At 43.8% G+C, this 27700-nt stretch overlaps 2 protein-coding genes across 6 annotated transcripts in view; one reads left to right on the top strand and one right to left on the bottom strand.

The window, feature by feature from the left end:
• Positions 1 to 2108: 2108 nt before the first annotated feature.
• synpo2lb (synaptopodin 2-like b) lies at positions 2109 to 14378 on the bottom strand. 2 transcript variants are annotated; one of them, XM_039789129.1, is made up of 5 exons: positions 14061 to 14378; positions 10809 to 10960; positions 10437 to 10724; positions 9882 to 10270; positions 2109 to 5717 (listed from the first exon to the last, which is right to left on the bottom strand). In XM_039789129.1, the coding sequence occupies exons 1-5, from the start codon at positions 14160 to 14162 to the stop codon at positions 2974 to 2976; spliced, it is 3675 nt and encodes a 1224-aa protein (XP_039645063.1). In that variant the 5' UTR covers positions 14163 to 14378; the 3' UTR covers positions 2109 to 2973. The 2 variants fall into 2 exon arrangements, with proteins under 2 accessions (XP_039645063.1, XP_039645064.1); XM_039789130.1 differs by lacking the exon at positions 14061 to 14378 and adding an exon at positions 12510 to 12623.
• A 1889-nt stretch (positions 14379 to 16267) lies between these two features.
• Positions 16268 to 27700, top strand: part of sec24c (SEC24 homolog C, COPII coat complex component) — a 29126-nt gene continuing 17693 nt past the window's right edge. For 2 of the 4 annotated variants that reach the window (XM_039788590.1, XM_039788589.1), the window contains exons 1-7: positions 16268 to 16439; positions 18187 to 18365; positions 22995 to 23075; positions 24156 to 24276; positions 25361 to 25527; positions 25673 to 26407; positions 27092 to 27234. In XM_039788590.1, the coding sequence (XP_039644524.1) occupies positions 18206 to 18365; positions 22995 to 23075; positions 24156 to 24276; positions 25361 to 25527; positions 25673 to 26407; positions 27092 to 27234 (1407 nt within the window). In that variant the 5' untranslated portion in view covers positions 16268 to 16439; positions 18187 to 18205. The remainder of the gene's footprint in view (positions 16440 to 18186; positions 18366 to 22994; positions 23076 to 24155; positions 24277 to 25360; positions 25528 to 25672; positions 26408 to 27091; positions 27235 to 27700) is intronic. The other 2 variants (XM_039788592.1, XM_039788593.1) reach the window with 2 other exon arrangements.

The raw sequence follows: 27700 nt of genomic DNA, 5'->3' as shown, positions 1-27700 counted from the left end.
ATATTGAACTTAAATTCATCAGGTGGCCAGAAACATGACTCCAAATGAATGTTGCTCCATATCTGTATATTAGCATGTTAGGATTTGCTATTTAGCTCTAACCAAAAGTACACCTGAGGCTAATGGGGATGTCTTTAGTTTTGCAGGTATTTATCTTAAACCAAAGTATTGGACACATGACAAAATGATCTACGGAATCACCGTAGTCCTTACAATTCAACCTAAAGGGGAACATGAATATCTGTGTGTCTGCAAAACGTTTACCTGCTGGTGGCACTAGCTGAAAAGCCAGAGGATCACCAAAATCTGTAGGATTCATCCTCGAGGGAACACAAATGTCTGTTATATTTACAGTATGGCATCTAATAGCTGTCATGATATTTTAGTCTGGACAAAAGAGCTGGTCAACCAAGCAGCATTACCAACAGACAGTTTACAGTAAGATTACCATCCTTGGTGCTATGCCACAAGCAGGGATAAAAATCACCCCTGCACTATGAAAGTCCTAAAATTGGACGGGCCAGGTGGCCTTGATACGGGTGTGTGTATAGCTGGATTATAAATCCATATGGGAATATAACTCCTAGTTAGAAGGTGAATATTCAAAATAGCTGGTTATTACAAATCACCGTTTAGTAATACTTTATCAAGCCAAACAGATCAGTTAATTATGCATTATAAAACAATAAAGAAACTTATTTTTTCCAAAATAATAACTCTAAAATGATCGATCCACATGAGAGTGAGAACGACCATTACTTGTCCATTTTCGGACCTGCTCCTAAACCCCGACCCTTGACCCCAAACACTTGTATCAGTTGACCCAGAAACACGGTGAGAGGGAAGAGCCTCTTTGGCAGAACAGCAGGAGGAGACAGGATGTATGAGGGAGCAGCGCTTCCCCTCCACTCTCGATCACATTGTAAAAAAGCCATCGGAATTAAGCGTTAAGCACTGGGCCAAATAGCTGGCGATTAACAGCTCAAAAATACCGGTAGGTCAAATGGTCTGTGTGTGTTTGTTTGTTTGTGTGTGTGTTTGTGTGTGTGTGTGTGTGTGTGTGTGTGTGTGTGTGTGTGTGTGTGTGTGTGTGTGTGTGTGTGTGTGCAATTGAGTGAGAGAGACCAAGAGAGGGAGAATTGTAGAACTAATTTGGTAATTTGGCCAGGAGTTGAAAGAGCCACTTCAGTCATTACTATAAGTGCAGTTACAGCTTTAATGTATTTCTAAAATCCGGTGACCTAGTTTGTAAAAATGATTTGTGTGTGTGTGTGTGTGTGTGTGTGTGTGTGTGTGTGTGTGTGTGTGTGTGTGTGTGTGTGTGTGTGTGTGTGTGTGTGTGTGTGTGTGTGTGTTCGTGTGCGTGTGCATGTGCGCGTGTGTGGGTGTGTGTGTGTGTGTGTACCTTCCACTAGCACAGCAGCTAAGCTTACCAGTGGACGTGAACAGGACTGAAGTTAGCAGCTGAAGTTAGCCCCGTCCGTCACCTGATCCCAGTCAAGGGTTAGAGGTTAGATCCCTTTCTGTGGCCATGGTTGGGTTTCATAGCTCCAAAGCCATCAGGTGTCTGTCCTGCCGTGAAATGTTGGCCTACAAGGACATTTTCAACTGTAATGATACATCTAAAATAGAAGAATTAGAAAAAGGATGCATGTATGCATGTTTGAAATTATTTTTAGTTCTTCACAGTTCAAATATCCTCTCTGTTTACAGTTCTCTATCTGTAAAAAGGGAACTAGAAAATCTAAACTATAAAAATATAGTATAAAAAATGGAAACCCTGCCAGGTTTATTACTGTTGCTTTGAATGTAAAATCTGTGATGAGACAAGGGAGGAAACCATAAACTGTAATGGTGCAACATGTCTGGATGACAGATCCTACAGTGCCTCCATGTGGTGAAAGTCTAAAAAACAACCTTGATGGCTAATATCACTTATAAAGACTGTGTATTTGATCTCTAAACTACTTAAATCCCGAGAGATCAAATGAGCTTTTAGATCAGTTGGTAAATGCCTGAAAGAGAAAAAAGGTTAAAAACTAACAGGAGGAGGAAATACTGGGGCCCGGTGTGGGAGCGGGTGACACAAGCAGAAACAGAGTGACAGCTGGGGTGAGTCATGTCTATTTTTATTCAGCCGCATGTCTCTGTGGAAAACAGCTAAACCAACATGTAATACATCTCTGGTTTCATATCAACAGATCTGAAATCAAGGCTACTGTAAGGCTTCCCTTCTTAATGGCAGCTGTGCTCTTCACCCTATGAAAAACTACAGAAAACAAAGCACACACTGCTGCAGAGTGCAACTGCAAAAAAAAGACACTCAAACACAAATCCGTAGAATATATATAACAGAGGGGGAATTACAGTACTCAAAAATGTTAGTAAAGTAACGTCTCTGATACGATAATGCAGGATGGCAACAGGTACTGTAGGATGTTTACAAATTGTCAAGTTATGAGTCAAATCTGCATCTTTTACACCTCATCAGACATTGTTTTTATTATGTCACTTCATCAGTGCTTTCCTTTTCATCTCTTTACCATCTTCGACCAAATCTCTGTCCCAAAAGTCTTGTCCTTTCACATCCTCTATTCTTCTTAATGTTTAAACTTCATCATTCAGTACAATATTTACAGAACTTTATTTTAGTTTCACTCAGCATCTCTTTCTGTCCTTTCAATCTGCCGTTGATGTCCATTTTTCTTTTTACTTTTCTCAGGTTTGCACACTACATTTCTTTTGCAGAACACAGTGTTCCCACTAACTACAGCCAAATGCATTGGATAAATGAGTCAACAAGATTAAATGTAAGTGTTAAAATGTGCTTTATGGGTGGCTGATCCAAACAGATCTTATGATAAAATGTGTCTGTAAAACCCCAAGCTGCAGCCCTGAATAACATTGTTATAGTACCAAAAACACATGGACCTATTTAAAGAAATGTTGCTCTATGTCCAGATCAGAGTCTGTTCAGTGCATAGTGGATCCAGGGCGCCAGACGCAAGGCTGTAGACCCAGGTTGGAAGTGCTGAACCGGGGCCTGGGGACCCTGTTAGGTTGCGTGGTGCTGGATGCAGGCCGGGAGGCACCAGCGGGGCCCATGGGACTCAGATCTGGGGCACTCTTAAACTGCCTGTTGGCCTGCGCACTGTTAGAGGGCTGAAGGTGGGAGAAAGTAGGAGACTGGAGTGGATTTGGAGCAGGAGCAGCAGAGAAGGTGGGGAGCTGAGGAAGTGGAGTGGTAGGGGCAGGGGGAGGTGGGGGAGACAGAGGGGAGGTGGCCCACTGAGGTTGGTAGGGTTGGGTTTGAGGCTGATAGGGTTGGTAGGGGGCGGGGCCAACTGTAGGTGGAGGAGATGTGACATCAGAGCGCCACAGGGGTTCTCCGAGTGTCGTAGCTGATCGAGGTGCAATAACTTTGAGAGCGGGCCCTGTGGATGTCGGCGGGGGCGTGGAGAAGCGCTTTACCTCATATACTCGTGCTGTCTTCTGAGGACTTGTCAATCCTTTCTGCTGCTGATAGGTGGAGGTGTCCATGGGAACCCCACCCCCATAGCTGAACAAAGAAGAGTTGAGCTGGTAGGGCTGGTGGCTCATAATGTCCACAGCCTTGAGGCCTTTTTTCTGCCCTTTAGATCCAGCTGGTCCGGACTTTGTGACCTCAGGCTTCTTTTGGGCCTTCAGAGGGCAGGAGGGGGAGAGAAGGGGGTTGTAGCTGATGGGAGGAGGAGCACGGATGCTGGACGAGTACTTCCAGGTAGAAGGAAGAGAAGGCGTAGGCGAGGACTCCCTTGTCTGGGCAGGAGAGAAAGGTGCCGCAGCAGCAGAGGGGGATCGCTCCACAACGTACCGATCCATCCTGTTCTGCCTGCGGGCAAACAGCTCACCTCCCTTCCCCGCCAGCTGTGGCACCTGAGGCGTTTGGGGTTTGGGAGCTACAGGAGGTGGCCTGGATCTCCGTTGAGCTTGCATGAAGTTGCAGGCCTCTGCCCCCAGTCTCAGCCAGTCCTCCTCAGGCCCCGACTCATGTCCGGTCTCACCACTGGGTGTAGCTCCAGTTTCAGCACCTGGGGTTCTCACAAAGTGGTCATCCATGTTCTGGACCATCGACAGCAAGTCCGGGTTTGGATTAACATCTTTGTTCTGGACTGCACAGAACATTGGCTTCTTGTTGCCACGGCGACGGGCATCGTGCAGGATGCCGGTGCGAGCGGCAGGGACCGAGATGCGCTCCTCTCGTGTCCCCAACGAATCGGCACCCAGAGGCTGGGGTGGGGAGGCAGTTGCCATGGCAGCATAGGGGCCAGGAGTCACTGCACCTGTCATGTTGATGTAAGGGTGGACAGCTGGAGATGGAGAAGGTTGGGTGGGAGGAGGACAAGGAGGAGGGCTGGGCTGGGCATGGAAGGAGGCCTGAGTCGGATCAGAGGGATGTGGTGGGGAGATGGGAGAAGCAGGAATGCAGGTGGAGGGAGGTGGATAAGTAGGAGCAGGGGGAGAGGGAAATGGCTGTCGAGCTGGAGCAGAGTAGGGTTGAGCAGGTGATGGACAAAACAGGGTACTTTGAGCTGCAGAAGGAGAGAACGGGATGGAGGGGGAAGCATACACTGCGGGCTGAGGGGAAAATGTGGGTGGATTTGCGGCCGGCTTGGAGAAAAGTGCAGAAGACAGAGAGGGGGGAGGCGAGAGAGCTGAGGGGGGAGAGTTAACAGAGGGGGGAGTGGTGTTGCTGTTGTTATTTCTTGGGGGGATGTACAGAGAGGTGCTAGACACCGCTCTCCTTGCATCTGGCCCTGATGGATGGTGAGTAGGTTGGATGGTCACCATGGAGACAGCCGCAACAGGTTTGGTCGCCATGGTCACGGCTGTGGGTTTGGGTTGGGGAGGGCGGAACATCACAGACGTTACAGATGCACGAGAAGAGGCAGGGCCTGGGGTGAAGGGGCGTGCAGTGCGGTTTAGAACACCTGGATTCAGGTGATGATCTAAGTCTCTGATTGGGCTAGGACTAAGATTAGGGTTAGGACTAGAATTAGGGTTGCCATGTTGCCCATTTTGACTTGGAAGGGACGTCTGAGAGGGCGAGCTCAGAACAACACTAGCCCGACTTACAGCTACCAACCCCCCATTGGTCAGAGCCACAGCTGGAGGAGACATGTGCGCAGGGTGGTTACTGATCAGCTGCTTCGTAATGCTGCTCTCCAGCCTTGAGCCCTGATAGGCTGAGCTCTCCAGCCCTGAAACCTCCAACCCTGGGCTTTGATTGACAGAGCTCACAAGTCCTGGAGTATGATAGGCTGAGATGTCCAGCCCCGAGCTGTGCTTGGTTGTTGGCGTTGTTGGAGTACTTGGTGTGGTTGACGGGCAGGCAGAGCTTTTCCTGTCCAGCACGTCTAGATACCCGGTATCCCACGTAGGGTCAAAAGATGCTGAGAATCCCTCTTCATCAACTTCTGAGCCACTCAGGATTGAGCTTCCTCCTTCCTCTTCTGTCTCCCCTTCTGTGTCTCCTTCTGTCTCGCCTCCTCTATCTTCCTCAGCTTTGCCAAAGCAGGTCAGTGTGTACTTCTTGGCCCTCTGCCGGCGTTTCTTGAACATAAGCACCCCTTTCGAGTTGGGGTTGGGAGCATCAGTCAGCAAAGAGGCAATGGATCGGCATTTAGTACGAGCTTCTTTTACCTGTTTCTCCACCACACTCTCCCCACGATGCAACTCTGCAAGACAGAGAAGAGGAAAGAGAGAGAGACCAAAATAAATGTGCTGAAAGAGAGAGGAAACAAAGGAGAGAGCTGGCTCACTGTGGCTGATTTATACGGTATTATCACAGTGAGAAGCAGCTATGAGGATTACCAGCGACAGACAGGAGTGTGTGCTGTGGATTTAGAACAAAGAATTCCTGCTGCTTTCCAAAGTTAAGTCACACACCCCTAGAAGTTTAGATCAGAGTGTCTCTCCTGCACAAATGCTTGTTTGTGCCTGTGTGTGTGTGTGTGTGTGTGTGTGTGTGTGTGTGTGTGTGTGTGTGTGTGTGTGTGTGTGTGTGTGTGTGTGTGTGTGTGTGTGTGTGTGTGTGTGTGTGTGTGTGTGTGTGTGTGTGTGTCTCGCTGCTTAGTCCAAGGCTATTTGAGTCTTTTTAGTATCCTGGCTCACCTCACTACATAACTATAGTCTGATGCAGCCTCTGTGCACACACATTCACATTGTATATAACTTTTATACGGTCAAGCTCACCGAGACACACACAATCCCAATATCAAACTTGATATTTCAGTTGCGAAGTTCAGATATTACTGTTGCAAAGACTTGACATAATAAGGTTTATAGGAGAACAACAGTCTACACTCTACAGCAATGCTAGTGGCTCTGTTAGACTTGTGCAGAGCAGTGAAAGGGGCTATATGCTAACACATTTTAGTTTAGCATATTAGCATTTGCTAATTAGCACTAAACACAAACAACACAATTCATCATAATAGGAACATGAATGTCTGAATCAAATCTTATTACAATCCTTCTTATAACTTTCGAGACATTTCACTCAAAACCACAAATATGAACCTCATGGTGGCAGAAAAGGAAAAGTCACCAAAGTCATAATATCTGCACCAAATTTCCTTCCTATCCATCTAATAGTTGTTGAGATATTTCAGTCTGGACATACCCACAGACTGGCTTTGTCATCCCACTAGCAGACCTAAACATAACTATAAATATTTTGTAACTTTTTGTTCCAATATTTAAATTGTTTTTAACAACAATTATGTTTTCGGCCAACAATAAGCAACACAGCTTCATTACGTTGATAAAGCGTCACAGTATAGACACATCGGCTTATATGATCCTTCTATACAGCGTAAACCCACAAAATAAGATGCACAATCACAGTTAGAGTAAGTTATCGTCACGTCTAAATCAGGATCATCAGTCAAGTCTGCTGAGCACAACAATGACAAATAACCTTGACATTATGTAATGATCAACTTTCTAAGGTGCTGACATAGCATAAACATTAAGTAGTTCCTCTTAATATGAACAACAAAATTACTTGTAATGTGAGAAAACCCGTGTGTAAATGAAGTGTGTGTACATAAAAGAGTTTTAGTCTTACCTGCGTACACGATGTGTGCGACTTTGTGTCCATCTACGTCTAAACCTGAAGGAGATGTGAGGTCCCGCATCTCACTAAAGTGAGTGTGTGTGTGTGTGTGTGTGTGTGTGTGTGTGTGTGTGTGTGTGTGTGTGTGTGTGTGTGTGTGTGTGTGTGTGTGTGTGTGTGTGTGTGTGTCCTTAAAATCCCTCAGACCCTCCCACAAACACCCTCACAGACTCCAGTTCTGCTCTGAGTGGGGAACTGTTTAGTGTCTTCCAGCTCTTCTCTCGGGGCACAGCCCATGTAAAGACCTTTGTCTGTGTTCAGCAACCCAAACCAATGCATGATGTCAACCCCCTATTCCTGTCTGTCTGACAGGCATCAAACACCTGTCCAGTCTCTGTCTCACTCACACACACACACACACACACACACACACACACAGGAAGACCCCTCACTGGAGGATATTTAGACTGTGGTGTCACTGACTTTGTGTATGTGTGTTTGAATGAGTTCATAAAGCCAATTATAGTTTATAGAGGAAAGCTAGGTCATAACTCTTTACTGATGTGCCGTTCTCTGCTGCTGACACTTCATACCTAACAACCACTGCACACACAGACACACAACTTTATAGCAGCAGAGCTAACAATCCCACATTCAAAGCCAAAATCAATGTGTGTGTGTGTGTGTGTGTGTGTGTGTTTGTGTGTGTGTGTGTGTAACGTGTAACGTGAGAAAGGACAGGTCCCTAAACACCTCATCATTCGTCCTATGGTAAAGCCCTAATCCAAGTCATTCAGCCCCTCATTACTGCAACATTCGCTCATGTGAAGTCACAACTCTGTCACTGCATAGCTATTCAGTTTGATCATCATTTTTGCCTTGTTGAAATAATAGGTTAACCAAACAAGGTTAATAAAACTTTATTAAAAACTGTATTGTTATATTAAAGGAATAGTTCAACATTTGGTGAAATACTCTTATTCGCTTTCTTGTCAAGAGTTAACTGAGAAGATCAATTCCATTTTCGCATCTTTTCACTTTTGGCTAGTTGTTCCCAATCTTTTGCTTCTGACCCATTAATACAAAGTAACGTCTATTTGCCATTTACTTTTTTGAGGCCTAAAGAAAAAAAGCAAAACTAGATAACACTTTTTTTTTTAGGTAGCAGTTTTAATACTCTCATTTCCTATCTCAGTCATCATTTCACAACCCCAAATTCATCTTGCACACCTTTGTCTACGTTTGTAAATGAATTGTTTATCCTATAAAATGCCAAAATCTGTTGAAAAATGCACATCATACCGTTCCACACACAAAGGGGATGATTTCAGAATGACTTTTCTGTCTGACCAACAGTTCAAAACACAAAGATATTTCATTTACAATAATACAAAGCAGAGAAAAGTAGTACATTCTCACATTAGAGAAGCTGGAACCAGCACATGTTTGACATTTCTCTTGGCAGATAACTTGATTAATTAACTTGATTCATTTTCTACTGTGCACACAGGGTAAGAAACACACACACCGCAACTTTCACATACACACACACAATCATGCTAACACTCATACATCACATATTCAGCTGTGTGGCCTTTGAGTCAGAGTCTGTCGATCAGAAGCTTGAATGCCTATAAATACAGTCAGTGAGGCAAATGCTCCGAATACTGACAGGAGAGATGGACTGCTGTTTCAGGGGACAGAAGAGGGGAGGAGGGGGAAGGTGGAATACCTCTGCAGGTATCTGGTATATCTCACCCCATCGGCACAAGCCTGTAAATGTAACTGGATGCTCCAGGTATAGAAAACCACCACTAGAGGGTGATCTAGCTATTGATAAGCTTTCAAGACTTCACAGCTGATGCCCTCGGAGACACCAAGAAAATCTTTGGAATTTAAATTAAAAGGCAAAAACACTGTGGTCAAGACTGAAATAGTTGCTTCACCATGAGAAACGAGAGATGTTCCTGTTTTTGGTTAGTAGCTTGTTGTGTCATACTCAAACTTGATAGACAAAAAAGTTTGGATCCAACTAAACAAACTCCCATCCAAGATCCAAACTGTATTTAGCAACAATTATTGTTTGGAAATGTTATGGGTGGAAGTGATATACACATTCATGGTATGCTGTAAAGGACTATAATAAGAACTGTAACTCAATTATACATTATTTTCAAAATAACTGTGATAAAGCGGTATATTAACCATACACAAATGAGATCATGGTAGCCTCTAACATAGCCGAATGATGTTTTTTTTTTTTTAAATTAGGACTATTTTTTCCATAAACCCTGTTGCTTGATTCCTCAAACAGGACATTTCAGCTTTTTGTCAGGACCTTTCTGGTGTTTCTTGCGGCATATTTATGTTTGTTTTGGATTTACAGAAGAGAATAAAAATGTTGGAAGGGATTTTACCATCATCCTTTAACTTATTTCACAATAAGTCAAACTGACTTAGTAGCATACAACCATGATTATCCTCATTTGATTTCAATACTTAGAGTGTCAGCAATCAGGTAGTAATGCTTAAACTGCTGCACATAGCAATCCTAGATTTAAAAGAGTATTCTCTTTTAATCGCATGTCTGTACTTATGTGCACGCAGACTGGCATATATAGAATTAACATGTTATAAAAAAAATAACAGTATGTTTGTATGGTTTATTTTCTCTCATTGTATGCATATATATCTTTTTCCTTGTAAACCATTTTGTAATCTCCAGATTATTTAGCCTACTTGTAACAGTGTAGTTCAGTTTTGTATGAAGATGTACACTCACTAGCTTGTCGTGCTTTGTCCATGTAGGTGGTGGAGAGCTCGCTGCTGACTGGGGTCTGCTGTGGTCCCACCATGGGCACCAGATGTTTACCAGAGCCCGACATCAGAGCCTCTTTCGCCCGTTCAGGAGACACAAGCGGTGGGCAGGCCAGCCCAATGCAGCCCCCCGCCTCTTGGAAGCCACTGTCCCCTTCTCCCTCCACCTCCATCAAGCCTTGATCAGGGGTCGGTGTGAGTGTGTGAGGGGTCAGAGTGTGTGGGGTGTGTGCTGGAGTGGTCCACTCGGTCTGGAGTGGCTGGAGGATGAGCTCTCTGCGAGGGACGCCAGGAAGACACTGACCGTCCCACTGCCCCTGCATGGAAACCACTGCATCTGTGGCGCTCTCATACCTCAGAGGAAACACAGAACACATCAAAGATTATAACACGGCAGTGGAGTTTGGATAGAATATGGACAGGAGACCCCCAGTATGATGTTGCAGCTTTTTGGGAAGACTGGTAAAAAGAAACCTTCCATGATATAGTACATTGAGAACAGGAGGTTTCCCTGTCTTACCCGCTCATCTCTGAGGTCTCCTCCTCTTCTTGCTTGTCATAGCGCGCAGGTGAGCGTGCGTGAGGAGGTGTGCGGCGCTGGCGACGGTGCGTGAGTGACTGCGTGTCCGCGTCACTGTCTGTCTCTCCGTAGTAAGCCTCGCTGTCTGGAGGGGAAGTGATGCCCCCGGGTATCCCAGTGGGGGAGAGGATGGAGGAACGGTGAGAGGGCAAAGGGCCCACGGGGGGAGACAGGACCCTCATGAAGGAGCGGGGCGATGCAGATGAGGAGTGGAAATCAGAAGGGGCCCTGGAAACATACAGATGACTTGTTTAATATCGCTTCATGGAACAAGGACTGTGTGATGTTCTGTATGGGTGTCAGTGCTCTGACCTTTTAACCCTCAGGTTGAGTGTAGCGCTCTGTGTATCTATGAGCCCCATGGCCTGAGCATGACTGAGCTCTGCACACATATGGTCGCCAATGGCAACCAGCTCGTCATGCTCCTTCAGTCCAGCCTTGCATGCTTTGCTGCGCCTGCGTACCTGCAGAGAGGAAAGGGGTTAATAACACAATAATATTTTAAGATGTGGTAAAAGCACATAGAAATGCTATAATGACATAAATATTCATGGAGGCTTTAAAGGGCCTAAATACACATTTTCTTATCAGCTTTTTACTATCAGTGATGGTTTTCTACATTAAACAACTTCTGCCAAAGTTTGAAGACAATATTTCAGTTCACAAGAGATTTCAGAATAGGTCTGTGATCTTCTCACTGACCCCGGTTAGGATTCAGCAATATTTTAATGGATAATATTAAATTTGATGACAGTTGTGGGTTTGTTTGCTCATGATGCCAGTCCACTGTCAATTGAAACTGATCAATCCTGATTAAGCATATTAACACATTCTTTAGTGTTAAACTCCTAATAAATATTAAATAAGTATTTTTTTTCTAAACTTTAACCTGGCTGTTGCTTATTTAATCATGAAGATTTAATGTTATCAAAAAATTACCAGATTGTTTACAGATTACAGATAGACTTTAGTTTGTTACACAGCTTTGTTGAGTGCTCTTTTCTGATTGGTCAATTACGGAATTCTACGGTGTGTTACCGTTGCTTTGGACACAGTTCTGATCATAGACTCTGGACAACCATTTTTTAAATCAATAAAATCATTCTAAAATCATTTTTTTGTCACAAATTATTGATTTATTTAGTAAGTAGCTGTGTAATAAGCAAATAATGTAGAGCCGCTTGCTCTACATTATTGCAAATTCAACCTTTTCAGGCCGATGAAGGAACCCTCCGCTTTGTGTCGGGGTCCTGCGTCACCCTGTCACAGCTAATAATGACCCGCTTGCTTTACATTATCCCTCTTCACCCTGTCAGTCCTACAGATTGTATTGTGTGAGTCAATAAGATCATTCAAGGATTTAAATCTCAACATCCAATGAACAGTGTTCAGCAACAGGCGGCTCTCCTCTACTGCCAGCCATCCATGTCCCCGTATCAGAATAACTCGTGAAGTCATGCAGCTGTTCCCTGGAGGTCGCTAAGAGATGATGTCATAGGATTCTTCAGGAAGTATGTCTATGGGGGGTGGCTGATAGATGGGAAGGCTAGTATTCCTGTCCACTAGATTGCAGTTTCCTTTATAAGAAGAAGATAAGGCCCTCACCTCTGTCTCCTCACGTATACACACTAATACACACAGCTTATCGCTGTACAAAATGTTGAGAGGGGGAAAGTGTGTTCCCGCACCTACTTGGACTGTTAAGAGAACACAGTATTTGCTTTTATCAGTATCTCTTGACCCAATAATCCTAGTGCGGCGCCACACAAACACATGCAAGGACAGCTATGTCGTACTTTCCCACTCAGAAAAAATGTATACACACAGCAAAAGTGAACATCATGAAAGAGGGGGTCTGAACAGCTGCATCACAAGTCTGGATGCCTGTCATTCACCATATGTTCCCCACATACCCAAAATAAAACCTCACAGGAGAATCAACCACATTCCTAGACAGATGAAGAAAGACAGGCGCTAGCCTACTGTGGTGGGAAAGACAGAAAAAATACTTACAATAAGAGAACACAAGACAGGATAGTGTACAAGTGTGTGAGGCTCTGTCTGTGAACAAGAGGCCTTTTTCCATGCTCAGCTTCCAGCTCCTCTTAAATGAGCTATTCTAATCCTCTAGTTTGTGCTCCATTCCCAACCGGGCTTATCTGAGGTATGCCCAACCACACACACACACACACACACACACACACACACACACACAAACACACACACAAACGACAGGTCACACAAACGACAGGTCCCATCCACACACACACACATGCAAATAAGAGGAAGCACACACTGATCAAACTCTCATCAAAGGTGACCTTATCTTCTTGAAATTCCTGGATAAAAAGAGGCCTTTGGTGCCAGAGCCACTCCACCTCCATTCTGTTTTGTTTGAAGTTATGACGGCTTATGAGTGACCGGCCAACTTTTAACGTCAGTGTGAGCGAGGTCGCATTCCTCCTCTCCAGAATAGATTTTCTTATTAGAGACAACATTCTGTACTGTCAACAAATATAAACACTGACACAAAAAGCTTACCAAACCTAACTGGAAAAAAAGAATACTTCCTCCCGGGCTTAAAGTTAGATTATTATGTCTAATAAATAAGTGACAATGATAAATCTGAAACAAGTTCATTGTCGACAGTGTGTGTTCACAGTAGACGCATTCATGTGCACAACTACACAGACATGCAATAAGTGTGTGTAGTTGTGCACATACAGAAAAGTAACATAGAATGTATGCACACGTATGCACTGTAGGCTACACTACCCTATTCAAAAGAAACCCCTACAAGTCTCTGATACTGTACGATCGCCATCAGGACGCAGTGTTGAAACACAAGTAAAGATCAATCCTTTAACATGTGTTCACGCTGTTCTTTGACCCACAAACCCAACTGAATCACAGCAGGGCAAATTTTAATTGGCTGCAGCCAAATGAGAGAATTGTAGTATATCCTTAAGGTATTGTTGTAGAGGGAAGATTACTTCTGGTCATAACTACTCAAGTAACTGTGGAAAAGTGGAATTCTTCTGAGTAACAATTACTTAGATACAGAAGTTAAACGTTAACCAACATCCTGCTTGATATCCAGATTATAAGCCTTTCAATACAAATATTCCCTTGCCAATTCAATGATGCTCTCTGAACTAAGGAAATGATTGCCCTTCAAAAACTAGCTGTGAACAAACTATAAGTGAAGGTACATGTACTGACTTGCTTGTGTGTGAAAAAGCTAGACGATTACACTCACATGAGCAATTGTATTTATCTTTTTCATACCCCTAGCAATACCCAGAAGCTACGGAGATTTAAACTCACAGCGACACCAATGCAATGAGCTACTGATTAATTTATTCAGATTTTATGTCGACTATAAAGTTCATGACCAAAGCTTGAATTACAAACACAACAAACCACAGGACTGACCATCAAGGCCTCAGGCCACAAGTAACAGCTGAAGTATTACAGTAAATCCATCTACTCATGTTACCACCTTGGCAGTAAGCCTTTTCTTCAACATACTGTATGCACACACACGTATGAGCTTCACCGTACCTTGGCCACCTGTAGAGGTTTTTGCTGCTCTGCTCCTCCCTGCAGTCTGAAGCCCCACGGGGAACCCCCTGAGAGGGAGACAACAATCTCCTCAGCTACCATCCCTGCTCCCTGCTCACAGCCTGCCGTGTGTGTGTGTGTGACTGTGTCTCAGTTTCTCTCTCCTTCTTCCGTTCCTCACACTCTGCAACTATCAATGATTGAGTGTGAGGCTTCTGCCTCCCGCTCCTTTCGGTGACCACGGCAAATCACTCCAACCATGAGGAGACAGGGGGTGGCTGGCTTTCATCTGCTTAAACTGGAATGCTGTGTCGGAGGGTGGGCAGGGTTGCTGTGAGTGTGTGTGGGTCGGTGGGTGTGTGTGTGTGTGTGTGTGTGTGTGTGTGTGTGTGTGTGTGTGGGTCGGTGGGTGTGTTCATCCTCTCTCGTATTCAACACTTGCCATGTCACTCTCAAACACGCTGTACAGGATGGGATGTTTGCTGATAAACCCTCCCAAAATAACCACTGCCACCACTCCCTCTTTGACCCCCAGCTCAGCCAGTCTGGCCAGCAGCCGCGGCTCACAGATTTGTCTTCTACTACCCACAGCACCCCAACCTTAAACCACAGAGGGAGGAATATTTTAGGAATTTCAGTTGGTTTACTGTCTATACCAGGGGTGTCAAACTCAATTTCACTAAGGGCCACACTGGAAAAAGAGAATCACACCAAGGGCCAGACATGTAGAGTTTATTGACATTCTTTTTGTTACAGCGTGTTTTTAAACATTTTGGTAGCTTTTTTCCTCATTTTTTGTTGTTTTTGTTCAGACTTTTTTGTGGCTTTCTCAGACATTTATCACCTTTTTGTAATTTTGTTGCTTTTTCTGACATTTATGTACGCTTTTTGTCGCATTTTTGTTGACATGAAGCCCTACAAAAGTCATCAAAAGAGTTCCTTAGCCTTCAAATTTAGCAAATCATGCAAAAACAATGATAATTTTTTTTTAACAACAACCTGTTTCACAGCCTGAATATGAAAACTCTCTGCTTCTGGGGGGATTTCTGAGTCTCAGAGTTGGCAAATCTGACATATTCTGCTTTGAATGTCATATAATTGCAGTTTAAAAAAAAGCTTTCCTGTGTTTTGGTTTGGTGCACAACTAGGTGGGCCAAAATTTATTGTGAACCCAAATTGATATACGGGGCGGATCTAAATCTAAATCTGGGCCTTGAGTTTGACACGTGGTCTATATAATGTATCGGTGGCATCAGAGTGGGGTACTAGATGGAGTTGACCTCCTAGGACATATCTTTTTCTTCTTTTTTTTCGTACAGACGTCAATAAACACAATTTAACACAGAAAGCCCTGCCCTTCTGCAGTGTTGGGAAATATGATCAATACTGGCTCAATACTCAGGCTGCTGTTCATCAGATTCAACACCTCTGATCTTGCAGAGGAAAGGCAGATAATTACAGAATTTAGTAAGCCAAAATGACTTTGCCCAACAACAGCTTAAATCTGATCATCTAATATAATGTTTGTGATTAATAGTCACATGTAAAATAATTCCAAATTGGACCTGATGCTAGGTGAGCTGGGCCCACATTTGGCACAAGTCTCATTAAGGGGAGCAGTTTGCACCCCCAAAATGTAGCCAAATCTGGCTCACATTTGACACTTTGGCCCAATTCAGATGGCCAGCTCTTGTCACACTGTAATTATCTGATTGATGACTGGAAGGATCACCATAGAAATACTCGCTATGTGTCAAACCTTGTGTGAAAACAAATATTGTTAGGTGCGTGTGCATAAAATATTTTAAATGTATAATAGTTTCAAATGTAAAAGTGTTGTGCATGGACTGCCTACCTTCCATTGCATTGTAATACAAAATGCTCTGCTAAATCTAGAGAACAAAGTGTCAATTGTTATTAATATTATTTTACACGTCAATAACTGAGTTTATAGTAAACTTCACATTGCATTGGACTGCTCTCAGTAACCAAAGCCTTCCTTGGCCCAGATTGCACATTTTAACTCTATACACTTTCATCACACATCACTATAGTTTATGTAGTTTATTAGATTTCTATATTTTCAAGGCCTAGGGCTATATTTGTTATTATTTTTTGCTGTTTTGTGTATATATTTTAATATTGTAGAGTTTTATCTCTCGGTGAATGTGTGTGAATGTGGAGGAAGTCGCTCTGCGGTGCCCGGATGTGGACGTGGCACAGCGCTGCAGCAGTTCCGCCGAATGTCCGCTTCTGCTCACCAAGAAGGGATTAGTGAGAAACACCCCGGGACGACATCGGCTTCACAGTTTGTCTGACACCGGGTTTCACAGATTCTCCCGAGCAGAGGATAGCCTTACTATTTACAACACTTTGGAGGTAGGTTTCGATTTGACACCAGTTAATGTATGACATCTCTGCCCGGCTTGACAGTAGAGCTTGGATTTTGCTACGTTTGCTAATGCTAGCTAATGCTATGGCACGGCTAGCATCGCTCTGTGAAATAGCTGGAGGTTACTAGCTTAGCTGAGCTAGTAGGCTAATATTAGCTATCTCCGGTTGTGGCGTTTTGGTCACAGCTGATTCAACCACTGTTGCTGTCATTATGACGGTTGTCTGGTTGCTAACTTTAGCAAGCTAAGTTAACCCTTATGATTTGGAAGTTTGTTGAATCAAATTTGGTTAGACTCGTAACCATGTTAACCAGGCTCTGTGTTTTGAGCGTTTTGGTTGACATGTTAACGTAAGCTAGCTCGCGAGCTAATTGTATTGCGGCACTGAGGTTGTTTCACGTTAGCACACACACACTGCTGCTATCACACTTTACCCCTAACTTACGAAGCTGGCATTTATTATTCTCAAAGAATACGTTGTTTTACTCGTTTTGAATAGTTCACTGTTTCTACTGAAATTGCTTACCTATTTTCTTAAATATGCAAATCAGACAGGAGAGCAGATGTGGGTCAGTTGGTAGGCCTGACATAATAAATAGCTGTACGGCTCCAGCGATTGTATTTCTCGTTGTGGCACCTGCACTGCTGAATTATTCAAAGACACTGCTCGTTTAGCCCATGTTTGTCTGTTAGATGATACTTCTCACTCATGTCATATAGGTTTTCCAGAAGCCAAGTGAATAAACAACGGCACTCGTGAAGCTCGTGTTAGCAAGGTTAAAGTTGACATGTGATATGCCGGAATTCTCTTGTTCATAAAGTTGACTCACTGCCCCACTAAGTTACCTTCTGGGGTCTTCTCATGAACTGTAAACACTTAGTCTCAGGTAAACACTCAGTCTTAGGCACATGCATGCGTACAGTAGACATTACACATCTTCACGGCATTTTATCTCCCCCTCATAGTTGAGAGAGCAGTACTAGTTACTAGTCTTGTGGATTGTGTCTGTTTTGCTTTAAATTATTGAAATTGTTTGGTTTAAGTGTTGGTCTAGTGTGTGTGTGTTTGTGTGAATTCAATGATTGAGATGCAAACTGTAGGTGTGGTCAATGTAAACATAAAAAGCCAATAAAGGTGTTGTCACTGAACCAGGACATTTTACCGTCACATAAAAAGTTTGGTTTGTGTGTGAAACTTGTAGAGGCAATCTGTGCAAGCTTAACGTGTTTTGCATTACTCTTCCTGTTTGTTAGTTCAGGTGCATTGTGACAGCACACTCAGTTGGGGTTATGTATATCTTAGGACTGCCTTAAATTCTCTTTGTTTTTAGTTGAATATGGAAAAGTTTCCCCTATATGCCGAAGAACATTAAACTGAATTGCTGAATATTTTTTTCTTAAGAGAGAGCGAGAGTTGGCAGGATACATTCTTACTAAGATCAGTTGTTTGTGTTTTTTTTTTTTTTTTTAGCTTCTGTCTATAGTCCAAATTTTCCTCCATGGAGTGAGAAGTGCTGTGTGGGCAGATTCCCCCCACTCATGGAAAGAAAGCCCATCTTTTCAGGATCAGGGGAACCCGAGACTGCCATAACAGCCTTTGTCATTAATACCATCCCTGTCTTACAGGATTTTACACTCCAGGCGTCCTGGTGGTGAAATCCCTGTTTAGAGCCTGCAAACAGGCTGAACAAGTTTAGTCTTGAATTATAAGAGTAACACTTTTTTCTCTCCAGATTTAGGGATGAACTGAGGATGAATGTAAACCAGCACACTCCAATGGCCTCTCCATATGGCCAGCCCCAGCCTGGCTATGGCCAACCCGGCTACGCACCCCTGGATGGGGGATACCCCGCACCTTACGCACCCTACAACGGCCCTTCTTCAGCCTATCAGCCTGGGGCTCCACCACAAGGTAAAGTGCTGCTTCTGAACAAGTTTGCGTACAAGTGAGTTGAGAGGGAGAGACACCAGGGTTGCATCTCATAACCCTTAAATTACATCCCTGACTCCTCCACTTGCCTCCCTTCCTAACGGCGTGCACCTCTCAAAAAGGGAAAGTACACGTCGTCGTGACTCACGGCGCTTGGCTGTGGCTTGGTAGCGTTGCATTTCCCCCTACTCATCTCCTGTTTCTCCTTCATAAACAACATGAAATCAAGGAGAGGGTGAACTTTTACGTGCACAGATTTCTAGGGGTGTGCATTGGCACTGCCCTCACGATTCGATTACGATTCACCAGGTAATGATTTGATTCTATTCGATTCTACGATGCATTGCGATGCATCAAAATTCTACTGCACACAACAAGGCAAATTTTTCATCTGTCATGAGGCAATACAAGTCAGATATTGAACAACAGATTTTATTGGCTGCTATGTGTGTATTATCACTCTCCTGTATCTTTGATACAGAAGTAATTGAAACTTCACAACTTTATTGTCCACTCAAGGCCAGAAAATAAACAGTGACATAATCGATTATGGCACTTTGCCGCATTGATGCAGAATCGCGCATGCCCCGCATTGCGATGCATTGCCGAATCGATTATTGTTGACACCACTACAGATTTCCCACCGTGGTCAAAAAGCCCAGGGGAGACACTTTGTTTCTCTCACTATGACTCTAGAGCCGCTACTCGCTCCGAAGCTAATCGCCGTCACTCTCTCACTCGTCTTACCCCACACTCGCGCACATGCTGGACCAGTGCACCAAATATAAACTTCAGGACACTTACTTAGGCTACGGCGAAAGCTCTGCGTTGAGCCTCCGCAGGACCATAAATCACGCATTAGTCCCTCCCACCACTGAGGCACCGGAGAGACGCAAGGAAATCATGGGAGGAGAGAGGCAACGAGCAAATGTTTTTAGAGGGATGAGACGTCCTTTCCTCTGAAGTGTCACATGAATTCGTCAGCTGTTTGGGCCGAGTTAACAACTCCTTAAGCTGCACGGCTTCCGGGAAGGCCGCTCTCGTGTATCCTCACTCATGGCTCCTCTGTGATCCCTCTGTGAACCGCACCTCGGTTTTCGGGGCAGAAATAAGAGCTTTGAGACAGCCTTCACCAAGGAATGACAGAACAGCTTCCGGTTCAGCAGAGGACCGAGGAGTCGAGTAGGGCTGCAGCTATCGATTATTTTAGTAATCGAGTATTCTACCGATTATTCCATTGATTAATCAAGTAATCGGATAAGAAATACTTTTATTTTATTGAAGAGCAATAATATACAATAGTTTGGTTTAATTTTCGGAAAAAGCAACATATATATTGCTTAAAATAGCTCTCAAAAAACTAAACATTAAGTGCATTTACGTGCCATATTACATTGTTTTTAAAGAAAACATTTTCTGAAATGCAATAACAACCTCAAACTAAGACATTAAACATACATAATCATTACCTTATGCAACTTAACTTTCAGAACTACAAGTTTCAACCTGAGACTGATCTGTATATAGGGTTGGGTACCGAAACCCGGTTCCACTATGGTACCGGTTCCTACGCAAACGGTAATATTCGGACCGGATTAGAACGCGAATTTCGGTTCCTCATTCCGGTTCCGACTGTCGCTCTGGACAGCGGCAGCCTCTTTTTTTTTTTTCTCCCTTTTCTGCCAAGTGGCGCACGTGCCCGTTCGTGTTGTGAAGCGCGTGTCCGTGGTATTCCCCCGACATGCACTCTACAATCCCTGCTGATAGACGCCTTTTTGTACACGCTCTGAAACGGACGTAAAAATATCACACTTTCTCTGTAGTCTACCGTTAGCTAGCTACCGTAAATGTAGGCTACTTTTAAAATGGCATATTTTCCCTCTGGGCTCACCAAAACGGACGTGAAAGCATATTAACCATTCACTGACTGCACGTGATCGCTAGTAAACATTACACTTACTCTGCTGGTCTATCGTTCAAGACAAGACCCTGTAGCCTGGTGGTGGGGGAGGCGAGACAGCCTCCCCAAATTGTCAGCCATTTCAAACTCATACGTGTTTGTGTGTGTGTGTGTGTGTGTGTGTGTGTGTGTGTGTGTGTGTGTGTGTGTGGGTGTGTGTGTGTGTGTGTGTGTGTGTGTGTGTGTGTGTGTGTGTGTGTGTGGGGGCTCTTGGACACCATCTGAGAGAGTTTTCTCCTTTGCAGGACATGTCATAAGTCAGGAGAGGTGTAGTATCTTGCCAGAGAAGGCAAATATGGTCATTTTTCTGCAAAAGAACTGCTAAAGTTTGAAGCTGGTTGGCATACCAACTCAACATTTATTTTGTTACTTGTTAATAGTGTAACTGTTATTTGTTAAATTATTGTAGCTGTGTGTTAGGTGACTTAGGTTTACTTATTATATATTTAAGTACTTTAAAACATTAATATATTGTTACATTTAAATAATTTTCAATAAAAAAAAAAACTCCTTAAAAAGCCTTCCTTTCAGTTTTTCAAGAATCTGTTTAGGAATCGGAATCGTTTTAAAAGTACCGGTTCGGCATCGGAATCATAAAAAACCAAACGGTACCCAACCCTATCTGTATATAGACTTTTATGTATATATAAGTTATACTTAACCTATTTTCATTTATATATTTGATTGCTGCTATGACATGAACTTCCACGATGACCTTCAAAGCCACTGTTCCATTATCTTTAATGTGACTATTATTTGCCACTGTTCATCACACCCCCAACCGGCCCCGTCAGACACCACCTACCAAGAGTCTGGGTCTGCCGAGGTTTCTTCCTAAAAGGGAGTTTTTCCTCGCCACTGTCGCAGTAGCCACTGCTAATGCTTGCTCTTGAGGGAATTCCTGTAATTGTTGGGGCTTTGGAATTTATAGAGTGTGGTCTAGACTAGGGTTGGGTACCGAAACTCGGTGCCAATAGGGAACCGGTGCCGACGTAAACGGTAGTAACGAGACCGAATAAGAACGAAAGTTTCGGTGCCTCATTTCGGTGCTTGACTTTACACTACACCTGACAGCATGTAACGTTAGCCTACCTTTAGCTAGCAGCTGGATTAAACACCGGTAAAATGCTGACAGCTAACGTTAAACAGTGTAAAGTGTGACTGTATTTCACTGTGGAGGACTTCAACAGCGGGATGTAACAGTCTGCTCTGCAGCGCAGAAGCTGCCGTTGTCGGAATTCATAGATATACAGTATGTTTATATGGTCGGAATGAAACAACACAGACGGTGCGTTCACTTGCAGCTGCCGTTGTCGGAATTAAACAACACAGACGGTGCATTCACTTAAAACAGGTAGCCTCGTGGTGCATTCACAGTAATTGTAAAATACCCTTTTCCCATCTGGGGTTCAACAGCAATTTACTGGTGAAATTTGTTATTGTTATAGTTATTACATTATTATTAAATCTTTAATTTTGACCATGGCCTTAGCAATAAACAAGTCACTGACTGTTGTTTACTACCCTTATTTTTTTTCTTCTTTTTTTTTTTTTTTTAACTTTATTGAAAAGTACCGGTTCAGGCACCGTTTAGGCACCGGCACCGTTTTAAAAGTATCGATTTAGCACCGGAATCGAAAAAAAACCAAACGATACCCAACCCTAGTCTAGACCTACTCTATCTGTAAAGTGTCTCGAGATAACTCTTGTTATGATTTGATACTATAAATAAAATTGAATTGAATTGTTACACTCTAGTAGATTGTTGATCAGCTGTTTCTCCATGAAGAGAGAGTGAGAGAAAATGGTGCGCAACAGTCAGCTGTTTTTCCGAAGGGATAGTCAACAAGTCGGCTCTTTAGATCAAATTGTGGTCACCGCTACGTATTTTCTTGTCTTTGTTTTTGGTAGTTGTTGTGTTTGGTGTAGTTTCATCGTCCATACGACTCTGCGATTTACTTTTGTCAGGTCCGCTTCGTTGAATGGACGATTAAGTTAGACTGTTTTCTGTTGAGATGCTGAAGCATTGACGTTGTGCTATTATTGTGGTGAGCTAGTTCAATTTTGCAGTAGACATACTGTACAGAGTTTTTGTTTTAATTACATTTGAACTGATTCCAAACTTTGGACACATTGTTGTTTTCTCCAGCCTGTCTCTTCTCTTAGCCCCTCCCTATTTACCCTCTCTTTCTTCATTTTGTAAACTGCGCCGTCAGTTTTCATGGTAGGTGTCGCCAGCAGCACCAGACCAGTGTCACCACTAATAATCATCCATGTGGAAACACTGTGAGCAATACGTTTAACATTGTTTAAACAAAGGATTTTTATTAATGGAATTATTCGAGTTATTCAAGGAATCATTTCGGCCCTAGAGTCGAGGAGCTATCAAATAAGGGTTACAAGATGCAACCCTGGTCAGCTGTGATGCTCTTTATGCACTCCTAGTCCTAACTAACCTAGTCCTAACTCCTAACCATTGAGTCCCCTACCCACCTTGTTCTCACCATCTTATTGTCCATGTATGTGTGAGAACAACACTGTGCCTTTACACACTAATCTGAATTTTGACTGACCCTCTTATATCTTCACATTGCTTTTAAGCAATTACCTACATCATTCTGTATTTGCCTTCCTCTTTTCTTGTATTTCAGGTTATTCTCCTTTCACAAACTTTCCCTCTAAGGCTGTGGTTGCCAACCCAGTCTCTGACCTCTCCTCTCCTCTTGACTTAGGTAACTGCCTCCTCTCTTTTTCTTACTCATTTCACACTCCGCGTGCTCTGCAATCATTGAATCCCTTTTGTACCTACAGACATTATTATTTCTGCCATGCGCTTTTGTCAATGTACAATAGAAGCTTTTTTGAGTCTACCTAACGCCAGTGATTGTTAAGCATAACAGCCAGCCAGTTACTAACCTTTTTTTTTTTTTATTACCAAATGTTTTGTATTACCTAGAAATGTGAGCTATGCTTTTATTATGTGAGATAGATTTTCCAAATTCAATCTCTGCATCCCCTGGTCATATTTATTTTCTATTTTGTTCACATTATATTTTTACATGCATATTGTTGTTGTTTTTGAGTGACCAGTAGGGAAGGTAGAGGTTTTTTTTTTTTTTGCTTTTTCTCTCTCTCCTTTTTTGTAGGCTAACAGTTTCTCATGACTGAAATTTTAAAACCGTAAAAAAACAAAGACAAGTTGTCAAGATGCTTAGCTAGGTTTTACATCCTAAAATTGTCAGATGTTTGGTGTCTATTTCCAGCCTTCATCAGAACATCAGCCCCATGGATTTGACTGGCCCTCTTACCACTTTGTAGTATGTAGTCTGTGCTCCTAACCCCAAAGGCAAAATCTGGGAATGTAATCAGTTAGTTCTAAAAATGTCTTTAGGCAACACAGTGGCTAGGGGTGCAAGATCTATCGACTCAATATTGTTATCGTAATATCACGTTGTGCGATGTTATATCTAGGGGTGCAAGATATATCGACTCAATATTGTTATCGCAATATATCGAAAGTATGCAACATTTTGTTTATTTTGTGCTTCCCGTCCGTTGGCTGTGTGGCTTAGTTGTGTTTTGATTTAGAGCCCGCTTGAAACGCTATAATGATCATGTTTCATTGGCCAGTTACCGTGCCACTTGAACATGTTAGTGCACGTCAGCACACGGATCCACTACGTGACAAACCTTATGGAGCGTACCACGTGTGTGCATATTTCAACAGAGGGACAACATAAGTGATTATTTGTTGCAGGGAGTGGTTATGCTTTTTGCAGGTATGTTAGTAATCTTTTGTCCCTGCATTTCAGGTCCTGCCAGGGGTCCTCCCACCTCTGGCACCCCTCCAGTCTCGGCGCCTCAACCATATAATCAGTACAGTCAAGGGGACATGCAGAATGGACCTCCACCCTTGACACAGGCCCCACCTAGGTAATTACATGTTGATTGATTGTTATTTAAGTGTATTCAAACAACCTGTGTTTTTAATGCCAACTATGATGACATTTTTTTTTTATTTCCTATTTGAGGTTAACTTGTAGCAGGTCATTCAAATTCTACGTGTTTCACTTCATAAATTCAGCTCATTCAAGCAGGTGACGGAATCCATTTAGACACCAAATAACTGCGCCGAGACTGTCTAAAACTTTAGGACCTGGTACTCCTCCAAGAAGACTGTCAAGTTAGTTGGGAGTGAAAGTGGACTCCAAACCAACCAAAGCATTATTGTTTATAATTATTTAAAAACGCACTAAATGTAATTGTAATAAACAGCAGTTGTTCGTGCTTCAAACGCCTAGCATAGAAAATTATCTGAGAGAAAACCGGAGTTCCAGTTGCTGCTTTTCTTTTTTCTAAATATGCTGGTATTAAACACAATATAAGGCCAGGTAGTGCATTTAGTATATAATGTTAACCAGTGTGTTTACATGCACTGTAGTAACCAGGTTACTGCGCTCGGGTGCATGTGGCAGGCCAATGAGATTTTTCCTCTACCCCCAACAGTATTTTGGAAACATGGCTTTCTCTTTTTAACTGTCTTAGGGATAGAAGATGCTGCATCATTCGATCCTGACTATTTTTGAGTGTATGTGTGTTGAAGCAGACTGACTGAGAGGACAGAGCGGGGCCTTCCCTCCCCCTGTTGCGTCTGAATTTAACAAATGGACTTTTTTAAACTTCTAGAAGCTACTTTGTGTAGAATCCATGAATATGCCATGATCTCTCCTTTCATTCAGCCGTTCTGTTGCTACTTTCCCTGTGTGAAGTCGTTGTCCTGCACATGCGTACATGTTAAAAACCGGGTACCCATTAACATGGCCAAGAAATCGGCGTTCTCCGGGAGAAATCTAGCAGGGGGAATCCAGTTTTCTCTAATCCCCTACCCCGATTACAGAAATGTACATTTTCTCATCTACGTGACGTTTAATCAGCTTACTCCAGATAACTGACTGTAACCCGGTTACTTAAGTGCATGTACACACACACACTCACTGAAAGATTTATGTGTTTCCAGGCCTGCTGCGTCTCAGCTGTACAACCAGGGAGCTGTGAACCTGTCAGGGCCACAACCCTCCTATCCCCAAAACTACGGGCCCCAGCCCTCAATGCAGCAGGTCACTAGCCAGATGACTGGGATGCAGATCACCTCTGGAGCGCCAACCCCTACAGGGCCAGGATATGGTAAATTTTGATTGATTTATACTGGAGTGTAGTGTAATTAACTGGAATATTGGGGTGTGGGCATAACAAAGATTTAAATGTGAGTGCTGTAGCTGTATGTATCATGGACTGGAGATGATCACACTGTCTGTTGCTCTCTCCTTAGCTCCACCTCGCAGCTCACAGCATCCTGCCAGTACCGCCTACTCAGCCGCACCTCCACCATCTTACACCCAAGCCCCTCCCCCTGCGTCCCCTGCCCAGACCCAACCACCCCCTCCCAGTGGCCCTGCAGCATCTCAACAATACTATGGAGGCCCACCACCTCCTTCTCAACAGCCATTTAACTCTTCTCTTCCCCCTACCTCTCAACGGCAGTTCCCCTCTCCTGGGCTGCCACCTTCTTCCTCTCAGCAAACTTTTCCTCCCTCCTCCTACTCGGGTCCTGTGTCTCCACCCAGCCAGGCACCTGCTCACCCAGTGTCCCAGCCACAGCAGCCATTCCCTCCCACCCAGCCGCCCTTCTCCTCAGCACCTCCACCTGTCAGCCAGCCTGCCTTCGCCCCCGGCCCGCCTCCCCCCACCCAGGGCTCCTTCCCACCTAGGGCACCCCCTCCTTCCTCTCAGCCTGGGTCTTTTCCTCCTCCTGGTCCTCCTCCAACCTCAATGCCCTCTGGCCAGTACCCAGGCCCCATGCCACCCCAACAGCAGCCCCCTCCATCACAGCCGCACCCTTACCAATCAGGCCCCCCTCCTATCAGAACTCAGATGCCTCCCACTTCCATGGCCCAGAGCAACCACCTGCCTCCAGGATCACAGGGCCCACCAGGCCCTCCTGGGCCCATGCAGCAGCCTCCATCTCAGCCTGGCATGCAGGGAGGATACCCTCCTCAGCAGAATGGTGAGGAGACGGCCACTAGGGGCCCATTCAGACCAAAATAAGCAATCCCGCAATTTGTCACTGGGTTGTACGGCGGTGTCACCGAAATGGCCTATCTGTGTTACGTCCTGTTGTGTTCTTCAACCCCCCAATGTAGCACAAGTGGAATTTATATTTCACAGTTACTGTTTTCCGTCAGATCGTATATAGATCTCGGAGTTTCCAACCGCACTTTCAAGGCAACTTCATTTCGCGGAGAAATAAAAGAGACGAGCGAGACAGATCGACTGTGCTTTGTTGTTTGGCAAATATTCAGCCATTACACAAACTCGTGGTCAGTTCAGTGCTTGTGTCTCGTGTTTTAAAACTTTCTTGTGGCAGCGATAGAGGCAGTGATGTTTCCTGTACAGGATTCTCACACCACCTCAAAATTGACTGACAAGTCTGATCGGCGGTTACATGATTGGCCACCAGAGCGTGACTTGGGGTTGCGATTCTCTAAAAGTTGAGTCGGTCTGCTGCGGTTTTTTTACTGTCCCCCCTGCGTCAAACCCAGTCGCAGCTAAACGCACTACCCCCATTCAAAATTGCGTTTTTGCCGCACCATCTGACGACCGACGCAGGCTGTGTGAATGCCCACTAAGTGAAAGCTAAATAGATTTGTGTTGGTTCTCCATCACTAATTTATTTTCTTGTTCTCTTCAGGTGCGTTTGGACAGGGTAGAGGTCCTCAGCCTGGCTATGCAGGTCCTTATCCTGGGCAACCAAACTACGGAGCCCCTGCACCTGCTCCTGCTCCTGGTCCTGCTGCACAGAAAAGACTTGACCCAGATGCCATTCCTAGCCCGGTGAGCGGACGCAAAAAAACACACATACTTTTTAAAACCAAATTTCTTAGTTTGCGACCCAACACCCATGCTGATTGTTTATCTCTGTCCATTTGTGTTCTTTACACCATGTTTTGAGATAAGTAGTAGTGAGGAAAGATGACTTTTCCAGAGTGAGTTTGCAAGTGACATGTACACTCACTGTCCAATATATTAGGTACACCTGCATAATCTAAAGTAATTTGATACTGTTAATGCTACATCTGTTGTAGCATAAAGTCCAATTTTACGATTCGTATAATTGTTCTTTTTGACATAGAGGTTTTAGTTCAATTTAGTATTGAGGACATAGTAGTGTTGTACTGAAATGCATTATATTCAGAGGTGTTTTTTTAATATTCTGCCCCCATGTATGTAAACATGAGCTGTCCAGTGGGGACAAAAAAATAGGAACACCTATAATTTAGTTCACTACACTACCACCTTA

Source organism: Perca fluviatilis, chromosome 21 (genome assembly GCF_010015445.1).
Source record: "Perca fluviatilis chromosome 21, GENO_Pfluv_1.0, whole genome shotgun sequence".
Classification (NCBI taxonomy): domain Eukaryota; kingdom Metazoa; phylum Chordata; class Actinopteri; order Perciformes; family Percidae; genus Perca; species Perca fluviatilis.
This window is presented reverse-complemented; position numbering and strand designations above follow the sequence as displayed.

Coding starts and splice junctions, on each gene's coding strand:
- synpo2lb (XM_039789129.1), bottom strand. CDS start 14,162: ATGGTAGCTGAGGAGATTGTTGTCTCCCTCTCAGGGGGTTCCCCGTGG. Junction 10,725..10,808: donor CTCAACCTGAGGGTTAAAAG/GTCAGAGCACTG, acceptor GTATGTTTCCAG/GGCCCCTTCTGATTTCCACT. Junction 5,718..9,881: donor GGACAAAGCACGACAAGCTA/GTGAGTGTACAT, acceptor TCTGTCTTGCAG/AGTTGCATCGTGGGGAGAGT.